The sequence below is a fragment of the Microtus oregoni genome, unplaced genomic scaffold (assembly GCF_018167655.1).
Source record: "Microtus oregoni isolate MIOR12 unplaced genomic scaffold, Mior012 000028F_ref0000031, whole genome shotgun sequence".
Taxonomy (NCBI): Eukaryota; Metazoa; Chordata; class Mammalia; order Rodentia; family Cricetidae; genus Microtus; species Microtus oregoni.
The window spans coordinates 2136613-2159011 of NW_024543087.1; the positions used below are offsets into that span (position 1 = coordinate 2136613).

Genomic DNA, 22399 nt, shown 5'->3' on the forward strand with positions numbered 1-22399 from the left:
TTCACAGAACTTCTGCGACTGCCATCTGATGGGCAGGAGGCATTTCAAGGACAAGTCTGGGGCCTGGAGACTCTGATTCTCTCTGGATGTATCTAGGTGTTCAGTCGAAGAGGAGACTAAAATGTGTCCCTGGCAGAGAGGTGGGTGTGTCTGGAAGACTGGCTGCGTGTGGTTTGGAGCCCGCATGAGTTGGCGAAAGTGAATATTGAGGCAGGTAGGAGTAAAGGTCTAGCTAGAAAATGGGGCTTTTCCAGCTTGAAGAGCCCAGCCACCATTCTCACAGGGATGAAGCCTGGGCCCCGGATGGTGACAGCCTAGGCCAGCGGGAAGGCTAAGGAAAAGGATATTGAAAAAAGACCTTTTTGGATGTGTAAAAATGGATTATGGAAATGGTGACACAAACCACTGAATGCTTAAAGACCCACTGAACTGTGTGATAGTCAAACAGGGCATCATGACAGGAGCCCCCTGGGTTCTGCAAGTGGGGGTGACAGTGACTCAAGACAGTCGCCTGTCCAGGACCCAGCGTGTCACCAGTGAGAGAGGGAGGCTGCAGGAACACAAAGGCTGACCTGGAACCATGAAGACTGCAGGGGCTGTGGTTTGCGAAGTTGGGGACGAGCCAGGTGAGGAAAGCAGGTGAAGAAGTTACAGCTCTGTTCTCTTTCTGTCCAGGCAGTGTTAAAGGAAAGGCTGCCGCCCTGACACTGCGGCCAGGACTGTGGTTTCAGCCCGCCCCACCACAAGCGATGGGACGCAAACTCCACCGCCTCGTGCTGGACTCGCACGGACAGAGCGACACTCACGAGAAAACCACACAGACTCGGCGACTATTGCTGAACACCGTATGCCACTTTATTATTGATCGCGTCCCGTCTGTCACACAAGGAGAAAGACTGGTCAGAACTAGAGGCAATGACCAATCAGCCAAAGAGTTTGTGTTCTCAGGGCACACCAACTCTGACTCAGTAGGACATCTTTGTTCAGTCTCATGACTATTAAAATTGGTGTCAAGATTGTCACATCTTTAAATACAGATAGAATTCCAGAAGTACATAATTATATATATATACACAGAAAAATACAAGACTAACTTTTCCCACAATATTTAATTTATACACTACTGTAACTCTAGGTGACTTCTGAAGACAGGTTAGGGGACAAGTCACTGGTTAGAGCAAGAAGTAGTTTGGTCCACTATTGGTGTGATGGTGTTCTGCTCCCGCCCCGTGACAACATCCCAGGACATAAGACACATGCACAGACATCCACTTGTCAACGAATGGGTAGACACCACTCAACAGACATGTATGTGCCCAGAGGGTCACCAACCACACACAACTAATAAGGCTATGATACAGCTCTGCAGCATAAATGGCCAACACTGCTGATCTAAAGTGAGCACCGTATATACACCTGAATATAAAACCACTGGAGACCAAACGCATACGGCTGAGTTCAGAGGCGCCACTCCGAGGCTGGACATGACCACAGAGGAGTATGTACATTACTTGGAAAACAGCTGCGACAGAGTTTATTGCAATGCCCCTACAAACGTCTCTTCTTGCTCACACAGACACGGCTCTCACGGTCTCTGTGAACCACACTGGTTTCTGGCCCTTTGAAGATCCCTGCTTAAAAATTTCAAGCAAATATGTTCTATGGCTTCACCCACACATCTCTCTCCATCACTTTCAACTACATAAATGTCACGCTGAATGGGACTGTAGCTTAAAGCACAAGCAGTTAGCCTAGGTCTAGGAAGTATCTTAAGTATCGCTTTTACTTAGCATAGTCAGGTTATACTGTGAAGTTCGGAGTAATATACATTAACCCTAAAGGAGCTGACTGAGTCTGAGCACTGACGAAAGTGACTGGCCTGTGCCCTGCCTGCTCTGAATTACACGGTCACTCAAGTCAGGAAAGAAAGTGGCAGAGTGTGTGGGAAGGACCCTGGGCCCAGTGACACGCATCCCACAGGTCCCTTATGTACTGCTTTCAAAACCCCTAGGGCACAGTGTGAAAAACAAAACCAAACCAGCATCTGGGCTTCCCGAGATTAGGGAAGATGTGCATTGAGAAGATGCCCGGGGAGATGATTATCAGTCGGGACCAGAACTCTGGTCAGTGTGCGGCAGGAAGGCGGCTTGGAGCACTACCCTTTCCTGAGAAGTTCTCGTCAGCGGCTCTTTGCAGCTGAGCCAGATGCTGCCATGGCATGGAGAAACCAGAGGCCACCTAACCACCAAGCTCCTGAAAAACCAATTCCAGGAAGCTGTTTTACTGTTGGTGTTGACTCTGCTGCCATCTGTGTGCGCTGTGACCACTGCAGCGGGAACTCCAGTGTCTCCTCTCCACACAGGTTTGAAGGAAACCCCGCTGTGTCCTGCAGGGGGACTTACAGAGCCTCTTTTTGATCTGTCAGACAGACAGACATACACTCTAAGAGTTAAGACGAGAGTTCACCTCATCACTTCACAAAAGATTGTCTCCTTGTAATTCTACAGGGGAAGCTGCCTCACAAAGCTAAGTAGCTGATCTCACCTACTACAAACAAGAACATCTTTGTCAATGAAAACGTAAGAGCCCCAACTGTTTTCACACTATCGCTTAAGACAAACAGGTGTGGGCGCTCAGACCGTGGCTCGGTTCTTGGTGCACAGGCCCTGGGGGGCTGGCAGCGGCTGTTGCTCCGCCCAGGCCTGTGGGCATCACCACGTTATTGCTTTGGTTCTGTCTCAGGCACCAGCGTGCCTCAGAGCATGGAGTTTCCCTATCACCGGAGGTCAGGACAGGAATTTGGGCTTTCCACAAGGAAACGAAAGCATTTTCCCTCCAGGTTAAGTGCAGAACATGAATTTCTAAGCACTCCGTTTACGTTGGGTTCCAGATAGACAATTTCATCCTGGTCATCCACACTGAAATCATGAATGTAAAATCACACAGTAGACTTTTCGGCTGGAAAAGAAAAGTAGCGTGTAGCAGCATGCACAAAGACCATGCATTGTCACGTCAGAACAAATGAAGTGAGCGGAGCGCACTTTACAGGTCAGATGACGTGGCAGCAACTGGCGGGGCTGGAGGCGCAGAGCAGCCCTTCCTTGCGGCTGCGCTGGATGTTCACGGAGATGGTCTTTTCGCACAGAGGTAGCTGGAGCACATTGTTCCGCAGCTTCTTGGTCCTCACGGGGTCCAGGTCAGCAGCGGGGCCAGGGCCTGGGGTGCTGATGCACATCTTCCACGTGGACTTCTCCTGCACCTTCACGCTGGAAAACAAGGCCTTCTGTGGGTCCAGAATGTACTTGGCGCCGTGCAGCTGGGAGCCTAGGCACAGGCTCACAAGTTTGAGGCTCTGCACAAGCTCTGCACCACGTGGAGCAGCGGAGGCCGAGGCTGGGGAGGATGAGGAGGAGTCGGGGCCTGCACAGCGCCGCGAGGAGCCTGCTGCACCTGATGGGGTCCCGCCTGAGCCACCCTGGCCGCCACCGCCCGTGCCCTGCTCGCCCGGGCTGGTCTTGTCCACCCCACCACCACTGCTAGGCTTGCTCTGGCCGCTGCCATCCCCCTCACTGCCCGGCGGCCCCTCGCTGCTGTCACGCCGGTGCCATGAGTAAGCAAAGCCGCTGTCCTTGTCCAGTCGCCTCCGGCTCTCAGAGTCATCATCGCTGGTCTCAGAGCTGCTGCAGCTCGAGCCACGGCCCTGGCTTTTCCTGCGGTGGTAGCGCTTGTGCACCGTGCCCGGCGAAGCGATGTTCATCTTCAGCCGGCTCAGCTTGGGTGGCAGGTTCTCGTCCATGTCGAACTCATCGTCGGACTCGCCCTCTTCGAAGATCTGGTTGAGCACCGGGGCACTCTTGCGGGATGTCAGGCGGTTCGTGACTGACGGCTTCCGGCGCAGCACCACCTGCGTGGACAGAGACACAGGCTTCTTGTCTTCCTCCTCCTCCTCCTCATCTTCTTCCACCCTGAACAGACACTTCCGCCCACTGGCAGCAGGCGTCAGGCTCGTGGGTGGCACAGTAGGCAGTGCTGGCCCAGCCAGCTCCGGGAGCTCGTCTTTCTTGGCCGAGTCACACAGGCCTTTGCTCCTGTGGCCATTAAGAACACTGTCAGCAGCCCGAGCAGGAGACTGTGGGACTGTGGCGTGTGACAAAGGCGTGGCAGTGAGGTCGTCCTCAAGGTCTTGGGGCACATCGATTTTTGTTGGCCATGACTGCCTGTGTGACAGAGGAAAGACAATCGTCATGTAGTAGCTGGCCTGTCCTGGAGAGACAAATAGCTCAGTGGGTAGAGTGTTGGCTCCCAGGTGTGAGGACCTGGCCACCCACGGCATGTCAGATGTGACAGGCTGAGCGCCATCACAAGGTAGTGGATGGAGACTGGATTAGTTCCAGATTCATCGGCCAGCAATCCCTGCACACATGGCAGAGAAAACCTTGTTTCAGACAAGATAAAGATGAAGACCAAAACCTAAGGTATCCTTAACCTCCACACCCAGCCATAGCACGCAGGCCCTCACACACACAGATGTAAAAAGCAGTCAGGTCCATCAGCAAGGATACCAGAGGGACATGTGGCAACTTTATCACACCACAGCCCCCAGAAAAGAACATGGGGCACTCAAATATTGGGGTAGCACAAGTTCTCCCTAAACCTCAACACCACACACGTCTACACACACACCCATGTACACCTACACACATGCTCACACACACCCAGACACACATATATGCACAGCTGCATATATGATCTCACACACACGTATACCTTCAGACAAGCTCATCTACACACATGCACATACAAACATGCTCACATGCATGTGCTATCATCTACACATATACACATGTACACCTACATACAAATATCCAGTATACTCTCACAAATAAACACATGGACAGACTCATATGCACACATGTTCATCACACGTACTATCTACATATGTACATGTACACACATGCGCACACACACATACACAAACTCTGTCTGGCTCTCACAGTGCAGATGAGATTCACCTAGTATAAATCCCCATACAGCATACTGGAGAGCAAAACTGTTAAACACTGTCTTTCATTCTGGAGGTCCCATGTGGGAGGCTGTAGAGGGCCTGAGTTCCTGACTGTCCTCTGCTGAGGGTGTAAGATGTCGAGGGCATTTGCGATAGCTATTTTCATAGTGACATTTGTATTTCATACCAATTAAAACTGCAGTTGTAAAATATCTCAGCAACTTCACGGGAGGAAAAACTACTACTTGCCCCGGCCACTGCTGGAGGTGCAGAGCAGGCAGGTTTTCAGTGGGCACCAAGTGAGAAAAGAACCAGCCAGAGAGCACTGAGCAAGGCCCAGGGTAGGAGCTAAGGCACGGGACCTGCAGTCGGGCCATGGAGAAGGAGGAGCAGCATGGTAGGATGCAGGCTCAGCTCTTCTCCATCAGCTTAAAGCAAAACCCACTGAGTAGCCATACTCAGGGGTGGCCTTGGCAAATACCTGGTGAACAGTCCCACCCATGGCTGACACAGTTCGGCGGCTCACCTTTCCTGAGCATTTGACACTGGACTCACCTGTCCAAATGGTGACAACCGGGAGAGTCCAACAAGGGAAGAGCACATGTTAATGGGAGAGAAGGAAACGCTAGCGAGCACTGCAGGTGGAGCGGAGTGTGTGTGTGCACGGAGGGGGCTGATTCCAACCCATGGCTGCTGACCCTCAGGGCGGGCTTCACTCCACCAACCAAGCCCGAGGGTCAACTTCAGGGAAGGCTCTGGTCAGTGGCCCCAACAAGAATTCACCCTCCTCACCTCGGGAGGTCAACAGTGGTACTCGACCAAATCAGAGCTATGTGTTCCTGAGATTCCAATAGCTAATCAATCAACTGAAGTAGCTCTCTAATCTCTGAAACCCTAAATGCCCCATTTAAAAGTCTTCCAAGTAACTAAGGGAAATTCACACTGCTCTCGGGAGGAAATCTTTAAGGACCTAAGAGGTGAGGCACAGCCAGCACACGGCAGAGGAGCCTGGCGTTACCCCTGTGGAGGAAACTGTCATGGCCATGAAGGTGAGGAACCTCCTCCCTGCAGAATTATGAAGCATCAACAGACAGCTCCCTATTTCAAAACATTAACTTACTAATATCAATGAAGGTATTTTCTCACCTAAACTGGGCCTTGATGTTGCTGGGGCTTGCAGACCTGGTCTGTATTTCCTTCTCTTGCTTTTCTCTCAGGATTCTTTCAGCGAGTAAGAAGTAAGTGGCTGTGATGTGGTTGTATCTGTTGGTTTCCAGGGCTCTGGAGAAACAAATTAAGAGTGATCAGAAGTTAAGCAGCTAAGTTTTTACAAGATTTTTTTTTAAAGTATAACCTAATGAAATCCAGTATCTGGGAAGCTTTTAAAATGAGACAAAAACACAAACTAGAGAGAACTAAACCCTGTAGTTTCTTAGGTTATTATCCAAAAGAAGCAACTGAACAAAAACGTGCGGATCAGTGAGAAAAGAGCAAACTGTGGTGTAGCTGGACTGATATCAGCATCCAGACATAAGAGGAGGCAACAAGCGTCTAAGAGTGTGTGTATTTTCTGGAAACATGGCTGGTATGTGGAGCTGGTTTCTGCTGAGGAGGATCCTTTGCTTTCATGAGAAGAATGGACTAAAGACAAGGCCCATGCTACCTGGACAGTCCGTGAGCCAGGGTCAATCAGCATGGCGGGAAGTGTTTTTTACTTTTGCACGTACTGGCAGCAATGAGTGCAATCTGGAGGGTGCCACTCTCATCCTGTGCTGCAGTGAAATCAACGTGCTTGTTCATCCATTCAAACAACAAGCTCCCAGGGTACCACGTCAGGCCAGGCACCACGGTGGCCCTGCCCACCTCCTGCAGCTGGCTGTCATGGGAAAACTTCACATGACTTAGGAACACACAGCTCTGGTTTCTGGAAGCCTCTGGCTTTGTGAAACTACAGCGTGTGTGAAAAACAGGGTTCAAGATCACTCTGACGCATACAGGGCAGTTGGTGAGGTGGGAAACAGGGTTCAGGATCACTCCGACGCATACAGGGCAGCTGGTGAGGTGGGAAACAGGGTTCAGGATCACTCTGACGCATACAGGGCAGCTGGTGAGGTGGGACAGCCTGGGGTCAAACCCAGGGAAGGGTGGGTTCTCGAGAAAGCCTCTGTCTGTGTTCAGGGGAGACCCTTTAAGACACTTAGGCCTTTAAACTCAGGAACTGCTCTCAGAAATAAGCAGATTTCCGAGCATGAGCAGTCAACAAGAAGTATGAGTGGCTGGGAGCCATGTGCTTGGCAAGCTGCAGTCACCAGGGGTCTGCAAAGAGTGCAGGTCTGATACCACAGCACACGCAGCGACACACGCAACTCCAAAAATGAAAAAAAAAATAACGCTTCCTACACATCCTGACAGCGTCTGCAGAACCGGCAAGTGTCCTGCACTTGCTCAGGTTGTGGAGGTGGTGGACACCAACCAGGGGACACTCAGAAGCACCTGGGATCCTGCAGAAAACACGAAGATTAAAAGTCTGGCTTTACTTCTTCAAATCTTTATTTTTACTGTACTAAAACTACTCTAAAGGGGCGTGTCCTTTTTACAGATATGTAGAGCTCCCACCGGACATGTCTGCTAACAGACAACACACAAGGCCTCCATGTCAAGCCTGTGCCCACCTCTTTCCCAGGTCAGGGAACTGCGATCCACATGGTTACCTCTTTCTTGCTTCCCTGAGCTGGGGCATCTGTTTCATGAACACATGAAGTAACCTGTGGAAGGGCTCTACTATTTCCAGACAGACTGGTCCTGACTGACAGACTGGTCCTGACCGGTCGCTGGAGCGGAGCAGAGGACTGTCACTCTGCACTAAGTCACTAAACTGTTCTGAGTCCCTGAGCAAACATGTACCGCGCAGGTTCCAGGACGCTGCAGAGGCCCCAGGGAGAAGACAACGACCGTCCTGGTACGTACAGTGCAGCCAGAGGGATCCCACTGGAGCCAGACGCACAAAGGTTGCCTGAGCCTGTCGTCATGCCCTGATCTCTGCACTTACAGGGGGACACTTCTACAGACACCAGATCCTGAGACGCTAACCATCCTATTCCATCCCACTTCTACAGGTGCCTATCCACTGACACCACCTGGCAACGGCCTACCTGTCCCCTAGAATAAAAGAAAACATGTTCGATCACGTGTGGATCCTGGAGGACAATGGCTGCCAACTGGGAAGTCCGTCTGTGCTGTGGCTTAAGTGTGGACTGTCCCCAGTGTCCTGTTCACCGTGTGCTTCCTCGCCTCCTGACCCTACCACCATGCCTTCCCCACCAGAGAGAACCACATCCCCTACACTAAAGCCCAGAATTAACTCCTTCCCTGAAAATGCCTTTTGTCAGCACTCAGTCACAGTGACGAGAAAACTAAGCAGCCTGTTAGTGTCAGGAAGCCCAGACGTACTCTACAATGGCATCCCGGTCTGCGATGTCCCCGAGCACCATGCGCTGGATGATGCTGTTGTGCTCCTCTTCTGAGAGGTTCTTGTAGGACACGAGGGGGATGTTGTACTTGGTGGCTGGTGAGGGGTCCACTCCCTGGAGCCAAGGGTGGCTCTCAATCTCTTCCAGAGAGGCTCTCCTTTTCGGGTCTCTCTGCAGCATCCGTGTGATCAGGCTGCGAAGGAAGGAAGCCCGTTACTGAAGCAAACTGTGTGCAAGGACCAGTAATGACGGATGTCACCAACAAGCACTGTTGCTCACAGTCACTGACAAATGAGCATCTGGTGCCACCGTATTTGTAAAGCAAAACAACCTCAGCCTGCTGGTGTCCTGGTGAGGAACAGCTCCTGTGGTCAGATACTGGAGATGTCAGCCTAACAACCTCAGCCTGCTGGTGTCCTGGTGAAGAACAGCTCCTGTGGTCAGATAACTGGAGATGTCAGCCTAACAACCTCAGCCTGCTGGTGTCCTGGTGAGGAACAGCTCCTGTGGTCAGATACTGGAGATGTCAGCCTCTGCACCCTAACACGCTGGCCTGTGCACAGCAGGCAGCACTGCCCAGCCTGTACCACAGCCTGTGCCACAGGGGCAGGTGACTCTCCTGATGAAGACGAAGCCATGTGAGGACTGTTTAGAAATACAGTGACAAAAGTTAACAAGGAATATTTGATAACAGGAGCCATGGGGACAAAGAGCTGTAGCTCCAACTGTTCCTGCTTTGTTTGGAAGGCTACACAGGGTTCGTGTTACTGAAGGCAACGGGCAGGTGACAGTCGGTCACAGAAAGCTCTAGGAAAGAAAGAAGACTCCATCTCAGTGACCAGTGAGAAATGAGAAAGAAATCCACTATCCAGAAGAGGGTGAGAAGGAAGCCTGTGAGACCAGCGCTGGCTCTGGAAAATAACTCTCTTCTGTAGAATGGAGCTTAAAAGAATTTCTGAACAGTATTTCAAAAACTAGCATAGATCAAACCCACAAAAGAAATAAGGAGCCATCAGCAAGACCTCAACAGCAAACCAGCGCAGACACTGTAAATGCAGACACGCAGCACAGACTTTCACTGCCAAATGTGCTTCAGGTGTAAACAAAACTCGACAATCTCGAGAAAAAAAATAAAAAGGGGCTTCAAAAACTGAAGAATAACCCCTGTAATTGAAAGAAGCAAACAATGGACATGTTTAAGAAACCGTAAGAGAACTCATGGAATGAACTCCAAAGTCAAGGAGACACTTTTGTTTGCAGGCTGAGAGAAAATACCAAGAATGAAAGACAAGACCGAGTGGGAAGAGCTATCAGGTATAAATCAGAGTTCCAAGAGGACATGAAAAAAGAGGAAGAAAGCCTGTTTGGGAAGATAGTAGCTGAGAATTTTCCAAATTCATGAAAAAATGTAAATCATAAGCCAGGGAGCCTAACACAGTCTAAACAACACGGAAGCTCCAAGCAAAGCAGACAGGCACGAGGCTGAGGAGCAGAGAAGGAAGAACAGGGCCAGGGCTGCCTCACCGGGGCGACCTTCATGGGCACACAGCGTGAAGACCTCCTAAGAAGCACTAACCACCAGCAGAAGGAAATGTGAGGGGCGCAGTTTGGTGGAAGAATGTAATTCCAGGCAGGAAATCTCTGACGACACAAAATGTTTAGTTTCTAGAATTAGAAAACACTACTAAAGTATCAGTTAAAACATTAGTATTTTAAAATGTTTTAGAAGACAATAGAGAGAAGTATTAGCTGTGGATTTTTGAAAACTAAAATAATAGCCTACAATTTCCCAGCTAGATGAAACATGAGATAAGTGACAGAAGGAAAGTCAGAGAAGAATTGTACGGAGATAGCCCACACCTACATCCCCCACTGACCACAAGAGAAGTGTACAGAGATAGCCCACACCTACATCCCCCACTGACCACAAGACAAGTGTACGGAGATAGCCCACACCTACATCCCCCACTGACCACAAGAGAAGTGTACAGAGATAGCCCACACCTACATCCCCCACTGACCACAAGCGCAAGGGAACGAGCACACAGCTGAAGAGACAAACTGTGGTCCTAGGTCCAGACTGTTCACAAAGGTGAGGAAAACTGTCACACACAGACGCTGACCCAAAGAAGACAGGTGCAGGTGCCCCGGAAATGCGACACAGAACTAGACAAGAAGCATTACTCTCTAATGAAAACTGATACAAAGGGAAGATTCAACTCATTAGGAAGATGATAGTTTTCAACATACCTGCAACTAATAACTTTTCCTCAGAACTCTCAAGATTTATTAATTTTTGCTTTAAGGAATAAAATAAAGCTATCATCATGGTCGGAGATTATCTCAGTAGGTGAAGAAAATTCTGGATGCAAACAACATTTAAAAATATAATTACTGAGCTTGACCTTAAAGATGTATAGAGACCTCTGACCCCAGTTGAAAATACAACTCTATGTGTGTCATGAAGATAACTGTTACAGGCTTGTTCTTGATAAACAGGCCTCAAAAATGTGAAAACCCGGAACAGCCAGACTGTATTCTTTGACTATGATGTCACTTAGATATCAAAAGCAGCACTAACTAGAAGTAAAACCTTTTACCTGTGAACAAGGTGGGCATCAAATAAGACAACAAAAGCGAGGAGATTGAGCTGAGTAACAGAGGTATTGATCAAATTCAGTATGATGAAGCTAACCTGTCCCAGAAGCAAATTAATCGTAAAAGAAATTCTGTGAGCTGAGTAACTATGGTTCTGAATAACAGAATCCGTTCCTGGGTCAAGTAGAAGAAATAGCAGCAGCATGAGGACAGGCGGAGTGGTCAGAAGCCAGTCTTCAGGAAGAGGCAGCACCAGGCTTCGGACTGGTGACCACGAATGGGAGGTGCACGCAGGGAGCTGTAGCACCAGTCAGTAAAGGCATTACACTGAAAAGTTAGGTGAAACGGTCAGGTTCCTTAAAATACACCACTTAGTAACCCACCAGGAAAAGTTGGTTGTTTTTTTGTTTTGGACAGGATCTCTCTGTATAGCCTTGGCTGTCCTGGAACTAGATTGGCCTCAAACTCACAGAAATCCACCAGCCTCTGCTCTGAAGTACAGGGATTAAAGGCATGTGCCACTTCCACCACCACCCAATGTTTTGTTTCTTATTTGAACACTCTTATAATTATTAAAAACAATCCTCCTAGGAGGGAGACATGGAGGCAACATCTCAGATCTTGGGAAAAGAAGCATCCATGTTGATTCTATAACCTGCAGGCTTTCAAATGATGTAAAATGAGACTTATTTTTGTTTTTTAACCTGCACTTGGTGTACACATGCTTCCTAGGGGGAATGGTAAGATCAAGAACCTAAAACCACTACACACACGCACAGAGCTTCCCTTGTCCTATAGTACAAAATCACCTACACATACAGCCCTCCCATTTTTGACAGCCAAAAGTCAATACCACCACAACACACACAGTTTCACATGTGCTCCAACCTAAAATCACCAGAGACATCAATAAACCTCCAACCAAATATCACCACCAACACATACACACACACACAGAGCCTCCTATGTGCTACAATCTACCATCACCACGACCGACACACAGCCTCCAATCACCTCCACCTCCTCACACACAGCCTCCCCATGCTCCAGTCTAAACTGCACGCTCTACACCATCACTTCCTGTCATCCCACAGTAACCTGTTGAGTACACTGTGCCACGCTCACACGAGAAGTCAGCAGGAAAGCCAGGATTTGAGTCCACAGGGTTGAATGCCCAAGCTGGACTCCACCTGGAAGAGACCCCTCCATCTGCCATCGCTTTCTTACAGCTGACAGGAAAAACTCAATTTATCTGGTAACTACAATCTCATGTATTTATTTAAAAATATCCTAATTTCAAACAGCCCTTTTCCACAACTGCACCTCTCACTGCACAGGCGATGGCACCATAATCCTGAAAACTCCAAGGGAGAAACCCCAGAGTGAGTCAGTGCTGGCTTCCCACGGCGGCGCACACCACAGCACAGGCTCTCCTCGGCTGCGCGAGGACGTGAGAATACAAGACATACGCTATTAAGACAGTCAGGAGGAACCCTGCAATGCCATGCTCCTGCCAAGGACAGCCCAACCCTTTTCTGGAAACTCAAACAGTTCCAAATGGTCTTGCTTTTGCCACTGAAGAAAAAGGCAGCTGCCAGGAAAGGTCTTAACCACCACTTCTAGAGGCTGAAAAGGCAAAATGGATTTCTTGAAAATATGTGTAAGAAATAAGCGAGACTGTTTGGTGCTCTTCTGTTTGATTTCTTATCAAATATTACCGGGTGGCCCCAAACAATAACAGCAGAACAGTAATCTCATAAAGTAAATGAACCCAAATCACTGCACGCTGAAGGCGTGTCAGGTGTTGGATTCGTGCTATGTGCCCATGCTTTACTTACTCCCTGCACCCTGCAGACACACGGGGCGGCACAGTGTACTTGCAGTCCATGATCATGGTCAGTGTCTCGCTGTCGTTGGCCTCTTGGAAGGGCGGCTGCCCACACACCAGCATGAAAAGGATCACACCCAGGCTCCATATGTCTACAAACGAAAGACAGCATTTAAATACTGGAGTATCTAGAAAACCAGGGAGGCTAACAAGTATTTTGTCCTTAAAGTAAAAATATACAAAACAGACTGCAAAACCTCAACAGAGCAGAGGGGTCAGTCTGACTAACAGGAGAACTAGGCCATCAGTGCCCAGGCTTCTGAGTCAAGGGACAAGGTCTGCTTTCCCCAAGACTACAGCACACCCAGCATTAAACACATTAAAGCTGTGAGGCTGGAAGGGTCAGCCTGTGGTCAGCACCATCTCCATTGTTTTCTCCTCACTCTGGGGTGGTAACTGGTCACACAGCCCCTGAGAGGTAAGGATGAGAAAAGTGAAGCTCAGAGACGAGAAATACGGCTGTCACACAAGTCAAGCAAGAGCCCACACTGGGTCTGACCACATTACATGGTGGAGCTGCGTCCAAGATTTAAGTTCTTAGTCTGCAAACAGTAAGAGCTGCTCCACAGAAGGGTAAGACATGGGGGCTGACAGCCTTCTCTAACTCCAGCCCCAGGGGATGTGATGCCCCCTTTTGGCCTCCGAGGACAGTGCACTAATGTGCACACCCAACACACATTATTCAAAAAGTAAAACAACTTTTTTTTTTTTTTTAAAGAAGGAGTAAATTTTTCATTAGTATCCCAGGATTGCCCAGCTTTAGACAAACTGCTGTCCTGGCAGGACCCTGCCCATGTGAAGCTGCAAGAACTGACACCTGAGGACTCACAACAGCAAACAACTTCCTACCTCTTGTTTTTAAATAAAATACAAGCCTTTTAATTAGAAAAAAAAGTGATTTTTTTTTTGGAATTTTTTTTCAGGTCAAAGAAAGGATTTAAGAAGGGCATCACAAATTAATTCATTCTAAAAATGAAAATGTACATGTGGTAATATTCTCTCTCTCTCTCTCTCTCTCTCTCTCTCTCTCTCTCTCTCTCACACACACACACACACACACACACCACTTGAGGCAACGCTCTGGATACACAGGCTCAGAGGACAACTGACCCCACAGGGTCTGCCAAGCCATCACACCTGCTAACAGGCAGCTGCTGCTTTCATGTAAGCCTAAAACACCTAAAATAATGGAAGTTCCAACCTAAGAAAATTAAAATTTGTTAATCAAATACTATTTCCTTGGTTCAAAGGAAAAAGAAGGGCAACAAGTGAGATGCCACCATTCCTCACAACGCGGCTTTTTGGGTGTGTGGCACACTTGGCTGTGGGGTCCTTATGAAAAGCACTGCAATGAAGGCACTCACAAACAGGCCTGGCCCTGCTCTCAACGCGGGCTGCCCTGATTTTGGGCCTCAGAGGTCTCTACTCAGATAACTTCAGTAACAACAGTCGATTATACTTGTTCTTTAAATAGTCATTGAGAAGTATTGAAAATCTCGATTGTAATCAGACCTGAAGGTCTTTAAGAAAAATGTATGTAACTGATTTTAACTTAAACTCTCCTTGTACAACTGTTAAAAGATTTATGTGGAGGTGTATGAGTGTCTTACCTGTATGTATGCATGCCACATGCATGCAGTGCCATGGAGGTCAGAAGAGTGTGCTGGATCCCCTGGAACTGAAGTTACAAACAGCTGGGTGCCATGGCAGTCATGGAATCAGCCTCTAAACTGTCACCCACAGTAAATCCTTTCTCCTCTAAGCTGCCTTGGTTGCTACGTCTCAGGACAGGTAGAAGCGTAACTAAGGCAAGGGTCATCTCCTCCAGCAAATGAATACTGTCCATCGGCATGGTCAGAGGGGCAATGAAGGAGGAGACCCCACAGTCTGGCTAGAGCTCACATCGCTTCTCCACACACAACTACTTACAAGGTGAAGAACTGAGAAACATAGCCCTGCACTAAGTAATGTGCAAAATTTTCAAGTATTTCAGTATGGATCACATGGCAACATGACAGACAGCGTCAGAAGTAGAACACTTTCCCATGAAGGAGAGGGATCAGCACTGAGTGCGCTGACTTGTTCTTATCCACAGTGTAGCTTCAACAATGTACATAGCACTATGTAAGGGGGTCTATAGATTCCCTTCTCTGTGTGTGTGTATGTGTATGGGAATTCATATATATATGGGAATGTCTGTGTAGGCACTGATCTAGCTCCTACTGTTGCTGTTATGAAACAGTCTGACCAAAAGCAACTTACAAGAGAACAGGATTCATCTGACTGGTACAAGTCGTCACAGAGAGAGAAGTTAGGGGCAGATCTCAAGCAGAAACTTGAAGCCAGAAAGCCACAAAACACTGTGGGCTGGCTCACTCTCTGGCTCATAACTAGTTAGCTTTCTTATACAGCCTAGGATCACTGGCCCAGGTAAGGCCACCCACAGTTGGCTGGGCCTCTACATCAATTAGTAAGACAATCTTCACAGACACACCCCAGAGTCCAGCCCAACAAAGACAACTCCCCAGCTGACTCTTTCATGTGCTTCTAGGCTGTGTCAAGTTGACAGCTACGACTAAAGCTGCCACACAGCAGTGCTATTATCACAGACACACAGGACTTCAGTGTTCTGGGGCTGATGAGGGGCGTCCTGGAACCGATCTTCTGTGGACACTGAGGCTGGATTTCTATCCCAGATTTGTTTTTCTTCTCTCTTTATCCTTGAATGATTTTACTTTTACTTTTGGCAATATAAGGGTCAAAGGAAAATCATAAAAACAGGCTACTTGCCAGGCTTAGTGGCACCCACCTAATATACCAGCGCTCATGGCTGGGGCAGGTATAAGGATCACAAGCTGAGATCAGCCTGAGAAAGAACCCACCTCATAACAAAACAAACAATGTCAAAAAACAGGCCATGAAACAAATGCAGAATATTCCCAAGTGATTTTAAAATGTGTGGATTTGGGTTGGTGATGGAGGAAGGTCATTGGTTAATTAAATAAAGAAACTGCTTGCCCTGATAGGTTAGAACATAGGTGGGTGGAGTAAACAGAGCAGAATCCTGGGAGGAAGAGGAAGTGAGCTGAGAGATGCCATGCTCCCCTCTCCCGAGCAGACGCGATAGCTCTGCTCTCTGAGGCAGATGCACGCCATGAAGCAAGCCGCCAGGTCAGACATGCTGAATCTTTCCCCGTAAGACCGGTGCTACACAGTTTATTAGAGATGGGTGGATCGGGATATCAGAATTAGCCAGTAAGGGCTAGAGCTAATGGGCCAAGCAGTGTTTAAAAGAATACAGTGTCTGTGTAATTATTTCGGGGCATAAGCTAGCAGGCGGCCGGGGTGCTGGGGATGTAGCCCCGCCACTCCTATTATTACAGGTTGGAAAGATGCTTCAGTGATTAAATGCTTACTCTGAAAGCATTAAGACTGGAGTGTTTCCAGAACCCATATATATGTCAAAATGGGCATGACAGCCTGCCTGTATCTACCCTTGGAAAGTGGAGACCGCATCCCCATAAGAAGTTGTCTAGTGAGTGGTCATATCAGGGCACGTGGGTCTGATTGAGAGACACTGCTTCATTGATTAAAATGGAAGAGCAATCATAGGTAATTCTGGACATCAACCTTGAGCCTCCACATATATGTATGTGCGTGCGTGCGTGCGTGCGTGTGTACACACATACACACACGCACACCACACATAGAAAAAATGTGTGACATAATCTATCTCCCCACGAAACTGCTGTGGGCAGTGAAAGATAAACACTGAAGCCTCGCTAAGTGTTTAACACAAATGTCCAAGGAACCGAGCTGCCCGCACTCAGCAACAGCGGCACCGTCCCAGGCACAGTAGTGCAGAGATGAGTGACTCTTGTCTTCACAGGGCTCTCATTTCACCAAGGAAAGCCAGGCACATAGGCAACAAGAGGAAGAAAAGCCAACGGATGGGCCTGGTGAAGGAGGACAGTAAGGAAGGCTCTGCAGTGATGAGGCGGGCTGACAATGGCTCAGAAACCAGAGCCTGTCATGGCTTGAACACTGGGTCCCCAGCTAATGGTGCCATCTTCAGGGTTGAAGATACTGTCCAGTGTCTCCATTAACTTCCTGTTGCCTGCAAGATGAAGGACCCTCAGCTTCTCCTCCAGCACCATGTCTGCCTGCATGCCACCATTTTCCCTGTCATGATGATAATGGACTGAACCTCTGAAACTGTAAGTGAACCACCCCAATTACATAATTTCTTTATAAGAGTTGCCATGATCATAGTGTCTCTTCACATCAATAGAAACCCTAAGACAGGAACTCAAACAGGGCAGGAACCTGGAGTCAGGAGCTGATACAGAGACCAGGGAAGGGTGTTGCTTACTGGCTTGTTTTTCCAGCTTGTTCAGTCTCCTTTCTTATAGAACCCAGGGCCACCAGCCCAGGGATGGCACAACCCACAATGGGCTGGACCCATCCCCATCAACCACAAATTAAGAAAATGCCTAAAAGCTTGCATACAGCTTATCTTATGAAGGCATTTTCTTAACTGAGGTTCCCTCCTCTCTGATGACTTCAGTTTGTGTCAAGCTGACATAAAATACCCAGCACAGAGCCCATGAGTGTTGCAAATGGCAGGGCTATAAGAAGGAACTCACCTGCTCCAGCTGCAGACATGGTGCTATCAGATATGTTTGGCCTGCTGGGTTTCAGTCTTTGGTCCAATCTCTCCTTCCTCTCCTCCTAGTCCCCCTTTTGGAAGGGGAGTGTTCACTCTGAACAACTGCACACTGAAAAGATTTTACTTCCTTTTTTATTATACAGAGTTCACAGCTAAGAGACATTAGTCTCAAAGGGACCTGAACTAGAGTTTAGGGACTGAGCACATTTCACGTTAGAGATGGTCATGAGCCTTGGGAAGCCAGGAGAAGTCCTAAGGCTTCAATCTGTACCGTCCCCCACTGGCTCATGTTTTGAGCACTTGGTCCTTAGCTTATAGTGCTATTTTAAAGGCTGTGGCACCTTTAGGAGGTTAAGTCTGGCAAAAGTTAAGTCAGTAGGAGCAGGCCTTCAAGGAGTACACCTGGCCCTGCTTTTAGGCTTACTCCCTCTGCTCTGAGCTCCACCACTGTGAGGAGCTCGCCCTGAAACCACGACCTACAGAGATGACAGAATACAAAGGTTCCCAGGAGCAGACGTCTGGAGTGAAGGCCACTAAGGATGACACCAGGAAAATCACCTCTCACAAGTTGGGGAGGGAAGTGACATTATCTTAATAAAAATTCATTTCAGTACTATTTTATGTTTTTCATTAAAAATTTTTATACATCTACACTATCAAGATGCAGATGGCAGCCTGAGCTGAGGGGTTGGCACTCAAGGACCCACCATCCAGGGCCAGACACAGAAAGGACTCACTAGTGGGATTTTGTGCAGATTTGTCAAATAGCAAACATCCAACCAACCAAACCTAAAGATATTACTACTTCAAGGAACATTTTGACTTCAGATCCAGCTATAAAGGCTCTTGGCTAATAAACATGGAAAAATAAATGTTCATTTAGTAAATAGAAAAAAACTTTCAATTCATGGTAACACATGAAAAGTGGACAGGTCTTAGTCTGATGTTACAGAGGATGGGAGTCCCACTGGCTGCTCTAAGGAGAACTAGAAATACAATTTCCAAATGAGTCCTGAAGTCTCCCTGCTATGCACACAGTAGGACTATCAGTCACAACACAGATAAAGGATGCTGATTCTCAGGCTGGTGTAGAGTTTATATTAGAAAGACTTTTTTAGGCAGGCTACCAAAAGATCAAAATGAAAACAAGAACAAAAGAACACACTAATTTTTTTAAAAATCATATCTAAAATAAAGACTAGAAAGTAATAAAAATGGGAAGAATGGAAGGTTTCAGGTAGAAACCTCTATTTTTCTCAAGCTTTCTTTTAACAGAATCAGTCACGAGTCAATAAGTCAACAGAACCAGAATGGTCTACACCACTGTCAGTGAGACAGCAGCACCCACACCACCCCCACAGCAGCCGAGAGCGTCAAAGACACCCAGGGCTCTTTTCGGAACTGTGTGGATCCTGGGGGCCTACGATAAATGCCAGGTCCCTTGTTTCTCGTATGATAATCTGCACCCTACCTGCCTGTGATTTACCACACTGAATTCCTATTTACCCAGCAAGAACTACTGGTCTGCATCCAAAATCACCTGGAGTGCTGGTTACTGAAGACTCTTTCCTACTCCAAACAAGGTTTGTGGTTAGTCCCAAGGATACCAGGGCTAGCGCACACATCGACTATCGGGTTATTTCAACAGATTGCTAAGAGTTAAACTGAGTCAGGGCCGCAGCTCAGGGGTAAGGTACCAGGCATATGCAAAGCCCTGGGTTTGATCCCTAGCACCAAAGGCAAAGTCAAAGAGGGTGGAGGAACCCAGACAGGCTCTTCACAAAGTCAATAATCTGTCTCTGTCCCCTTAGTTTCGGCCATTCTCTGGTCTGAAGATGGTTTCAGGGGAAAACAGAGCCAAAAGGAATGTGTCCATTCCAGCCTGCTTCTCCATATCTCCTTTCCAGCAAGACCTGAATGCACCGAAATGCTCCTCGAAGCTAAAAATCAGTGCCACCTGAGCTAAGCTAAGGACTTTGCCCCAAACTGTCCCCATCTGCAGCCCGGCCTCACTCACGGCACTTCTACCTGGGTCTAAGCTTAGCAAACAGCACTGACCACTACTCAACAAGTCTGCTACCTGCTTAAATTCTCAAAGTGCTCCCCCATCTTCCCTGAGGTCCCTCACACTGCCCTCCAGCCTGGAGACCTAGCACCAGGAAATCTCAGCTGTGGCTTGCCATTACAGTTTTCTACCACTGTGCTGAGGGCTCTGAATATAGGACACATCCCCTGCACCTAGCTGAGCCTGCTACTGGGGTGAACCTAAGACCATGGACAAGACAGTTCTGCAAATACTGTGGGAAAGGTAGTCCCAGACTGCAGGGGCAGGCAGTACCTATTCCTAACCTCCAAAAAACACCAAAGAGAAGGAGTCTAAGAAGTCTGCAGCAGATGGAGGAGGGTGAAGTTTGCTGTAGTCAGCTGCTTACTGCCTTGTGCAAACTTGTTTGCTCAAGTAAAATGGAAAAGTTCAAGAAGCCAAAGAGTTATCAGCCACATTGTGAGCACATGCGCGTGCACACACACACGTGCACATGCACACACACACAACGCACACTCACGCACACACATACATACACACATACACACCCCTACTCCAGGCAGGCAGCAGATACCAACTCAGCATCCCCTCACCCCACTTTACAACCTACTGCTGTCAGGAAACAACTCCATAAAATGAGATGAGATTGCTAGGCCTAAAACAAAAACAAAACCACAGCTAAGTTATTGCTTTTAGTATGGTTTCACAAGAGGAACACGCCTGCCAGGGCAAGAGTCATCTCACCCAACTTATCCAGCTTTCTGAGCCTAATCCTTCCTTCCACCACTTCTCTGGTAAGTTCTTGGTGAGATCAGCTGCCCCTGGCTACAGAGCAGAACTGGGGGTGCGGGTGACAATCTCTACAGAAATGAAAGGGGTAAAGAAGGCAGCCTCAACATAGTCTGTGTTCTTGGAGACGGGGAGTCTCTACTTGTGATGGGGCAATCTGTAGGATCCCTTCAAGGGACTCACAGATCAATTTCTCTATAACAAGAGAAATAAGAATTATTTCAATTTTTAAAGCAAGTAATTGCTTCAAAGATTAAGAAAACTCAGATGAGAAAAACAGCTATTTTCTACAAAAATATGTAGCTGTTATATAAAACATTTTTTAAATCCAGGATAATGGACCATCTTTGTATGTATGTGTGTGTGTGTGATACTACCATGTGGAGGGAACTGATCCCATGCTCATGAACCAGGAAGGAGTCAGGTAGTGCTGGTGGCTGTTCTGACTACTTTCGTTCCCCTTCTTCAAAGGAGACAGCAAAGTTAGAGCAAACACAGGCCACCCAGGTACATCACCGGACAAAGTCCACCCGAACGCCTGATCACCTCCAATTCTTTAACTCATCAGAACAACTCCTCACGGTACTCCTAAAGACTATGGTGAAGAATCAATTAGTTACAAATTCATACCTTACAAAATTAGATCTTTGAGGGCTGGAGAGATGGCTCAGCGGTTAAAAGCACTGACTGCTCTTCTAGAGGTGTTGAGTTCAATTCCCAGCAACCACATGGTGGCTCACAATCACCTATAATGAAATCTGGTGCCCTCTTCTGGCCTGCAGGCAGGATACTGTATAAATAAATTAATTAATTAATTAAAAAAAATCTAAATCTTTGATGACTACGTCCCTTTTACGAGCCCTAGGGGAAAATATCTAGCTACCACTCAATGTCGTTGTAGAACTGATCTCCAAAGTCTAAGGTGCCGATATTCATGGAAGTAAAAAGCATGAGCCAAGGGCATGGGCACATGCCTTTCACGGCGTGTCAGTGTGGATGCTCTCCAGGGAGGAACCGCTGCAGAACGCTGTCGTCACACAGTGACTTCAAACCCCCACAGTGCACTGCAACACAACCGAAGCACACAAAACTGCCCTTTCAAAAGCATGAAGCAGGCTGCCATTTCTGTGGGGCACGCAAAATTGGCCGTCAAGAGTGCCGTGCTAGGTGGGTGTGGACTCTTAATGAAACAGGCCGCCATTTCCAAAGAGGTACCTTGATTCTATGGTTCCACCAAAAATGAGTTTGGGTTGTCCCATTCAACTGAACTTACAATATGAGTATCCCTGTCAGTTCTTGCTATTCTCAGTTTAAAAAATGACAGCCATCCTAATAGGTGTGGTTTTCAGCTTGAATGTCCTGAGTGGCAATGGAACAGAGTGCCTAGGTGTGTTCGCCTGGCATCAACTCTGGGGGTTTCTCTGTGTAGCTCTGGCTATACTAGAACTCACTCTGTAGACCAGTCTGGCCTTGAACTCAGACCCGTCTGCTTTGCCTCCCAAGTGCTGGGATTAAAGGTGGTGGTGCCTTTAGCCATTTTTGTTAGGCTGCCTTTTATTACTGTCATAGTTTTGAGCCAAAATGTTCCTGTATAGCCCAGACTGGCCTCTAGCTCATGGTCCCCTGCTTCAGACACCATGCCCAACTGGGCTGAGAGTGTCTGATACATTTTGGAAACAAGTTCTTTAATAGATAAGTGACTTTTTCTCTTACTCATGCTTTTTGTTGTGACATCTAAACACCTCTAGCTAAGCTGAGCCTGCACACATCTCCATGTTCCTTCTAGGAGTTCTCTAGGTTGACATTTGGCCTCTGAGCCGAGCTGAGCTTACACAGACGGTGTCTGCAACCATACTGAGAAATTATCTTTCTCCACTGACTGACACCTTTCTTCCTGGGAAGCAGCTGACTATGTGTGTGTCGTGTTGTTTATGGA

At 47.8% G+C, this 22399-nt stretch overlaps 1 protein-coding gene across 3 annotated transcripts in view; it reads right to left on the bottom strand.

Moving 5' to 3' along the window:
* Positions 1 to 833: 833 nt before the first annotated feature.
* Snrk (SNF related kinase) overlaps positions 834 to 22399 on the bottom strand; it is a 51310-nt gene continuing 29744 nt past the window's right edge. For all 3 annotated transcript variants that reach the window (XM_041676852.1, XM_041676854.1, XM_041676853.1), the window contains 4 exons: positions 12912 to 13053; positions 8456 to 8668; positions 6152 to 6286; positions 834 to 4217 (listed from right to left, as the gene is read on the bottom strand). In XM_041676852.1, coding sequence (XP_041532786.1) covers positions 3050 to 4217; positions 6152 to 6286; positions 8456 to 8668; positions 12912 to 13053 — 1658 coding nt within the window. In that variant the 3' untranslated portion in view covers positions 834 to 3049. The remainder of the gene's footprint in view (positions 4218 to 6151; positions 6287 to 8455; positions 8669 to 12911; positions 13054 to 22399) is intronic.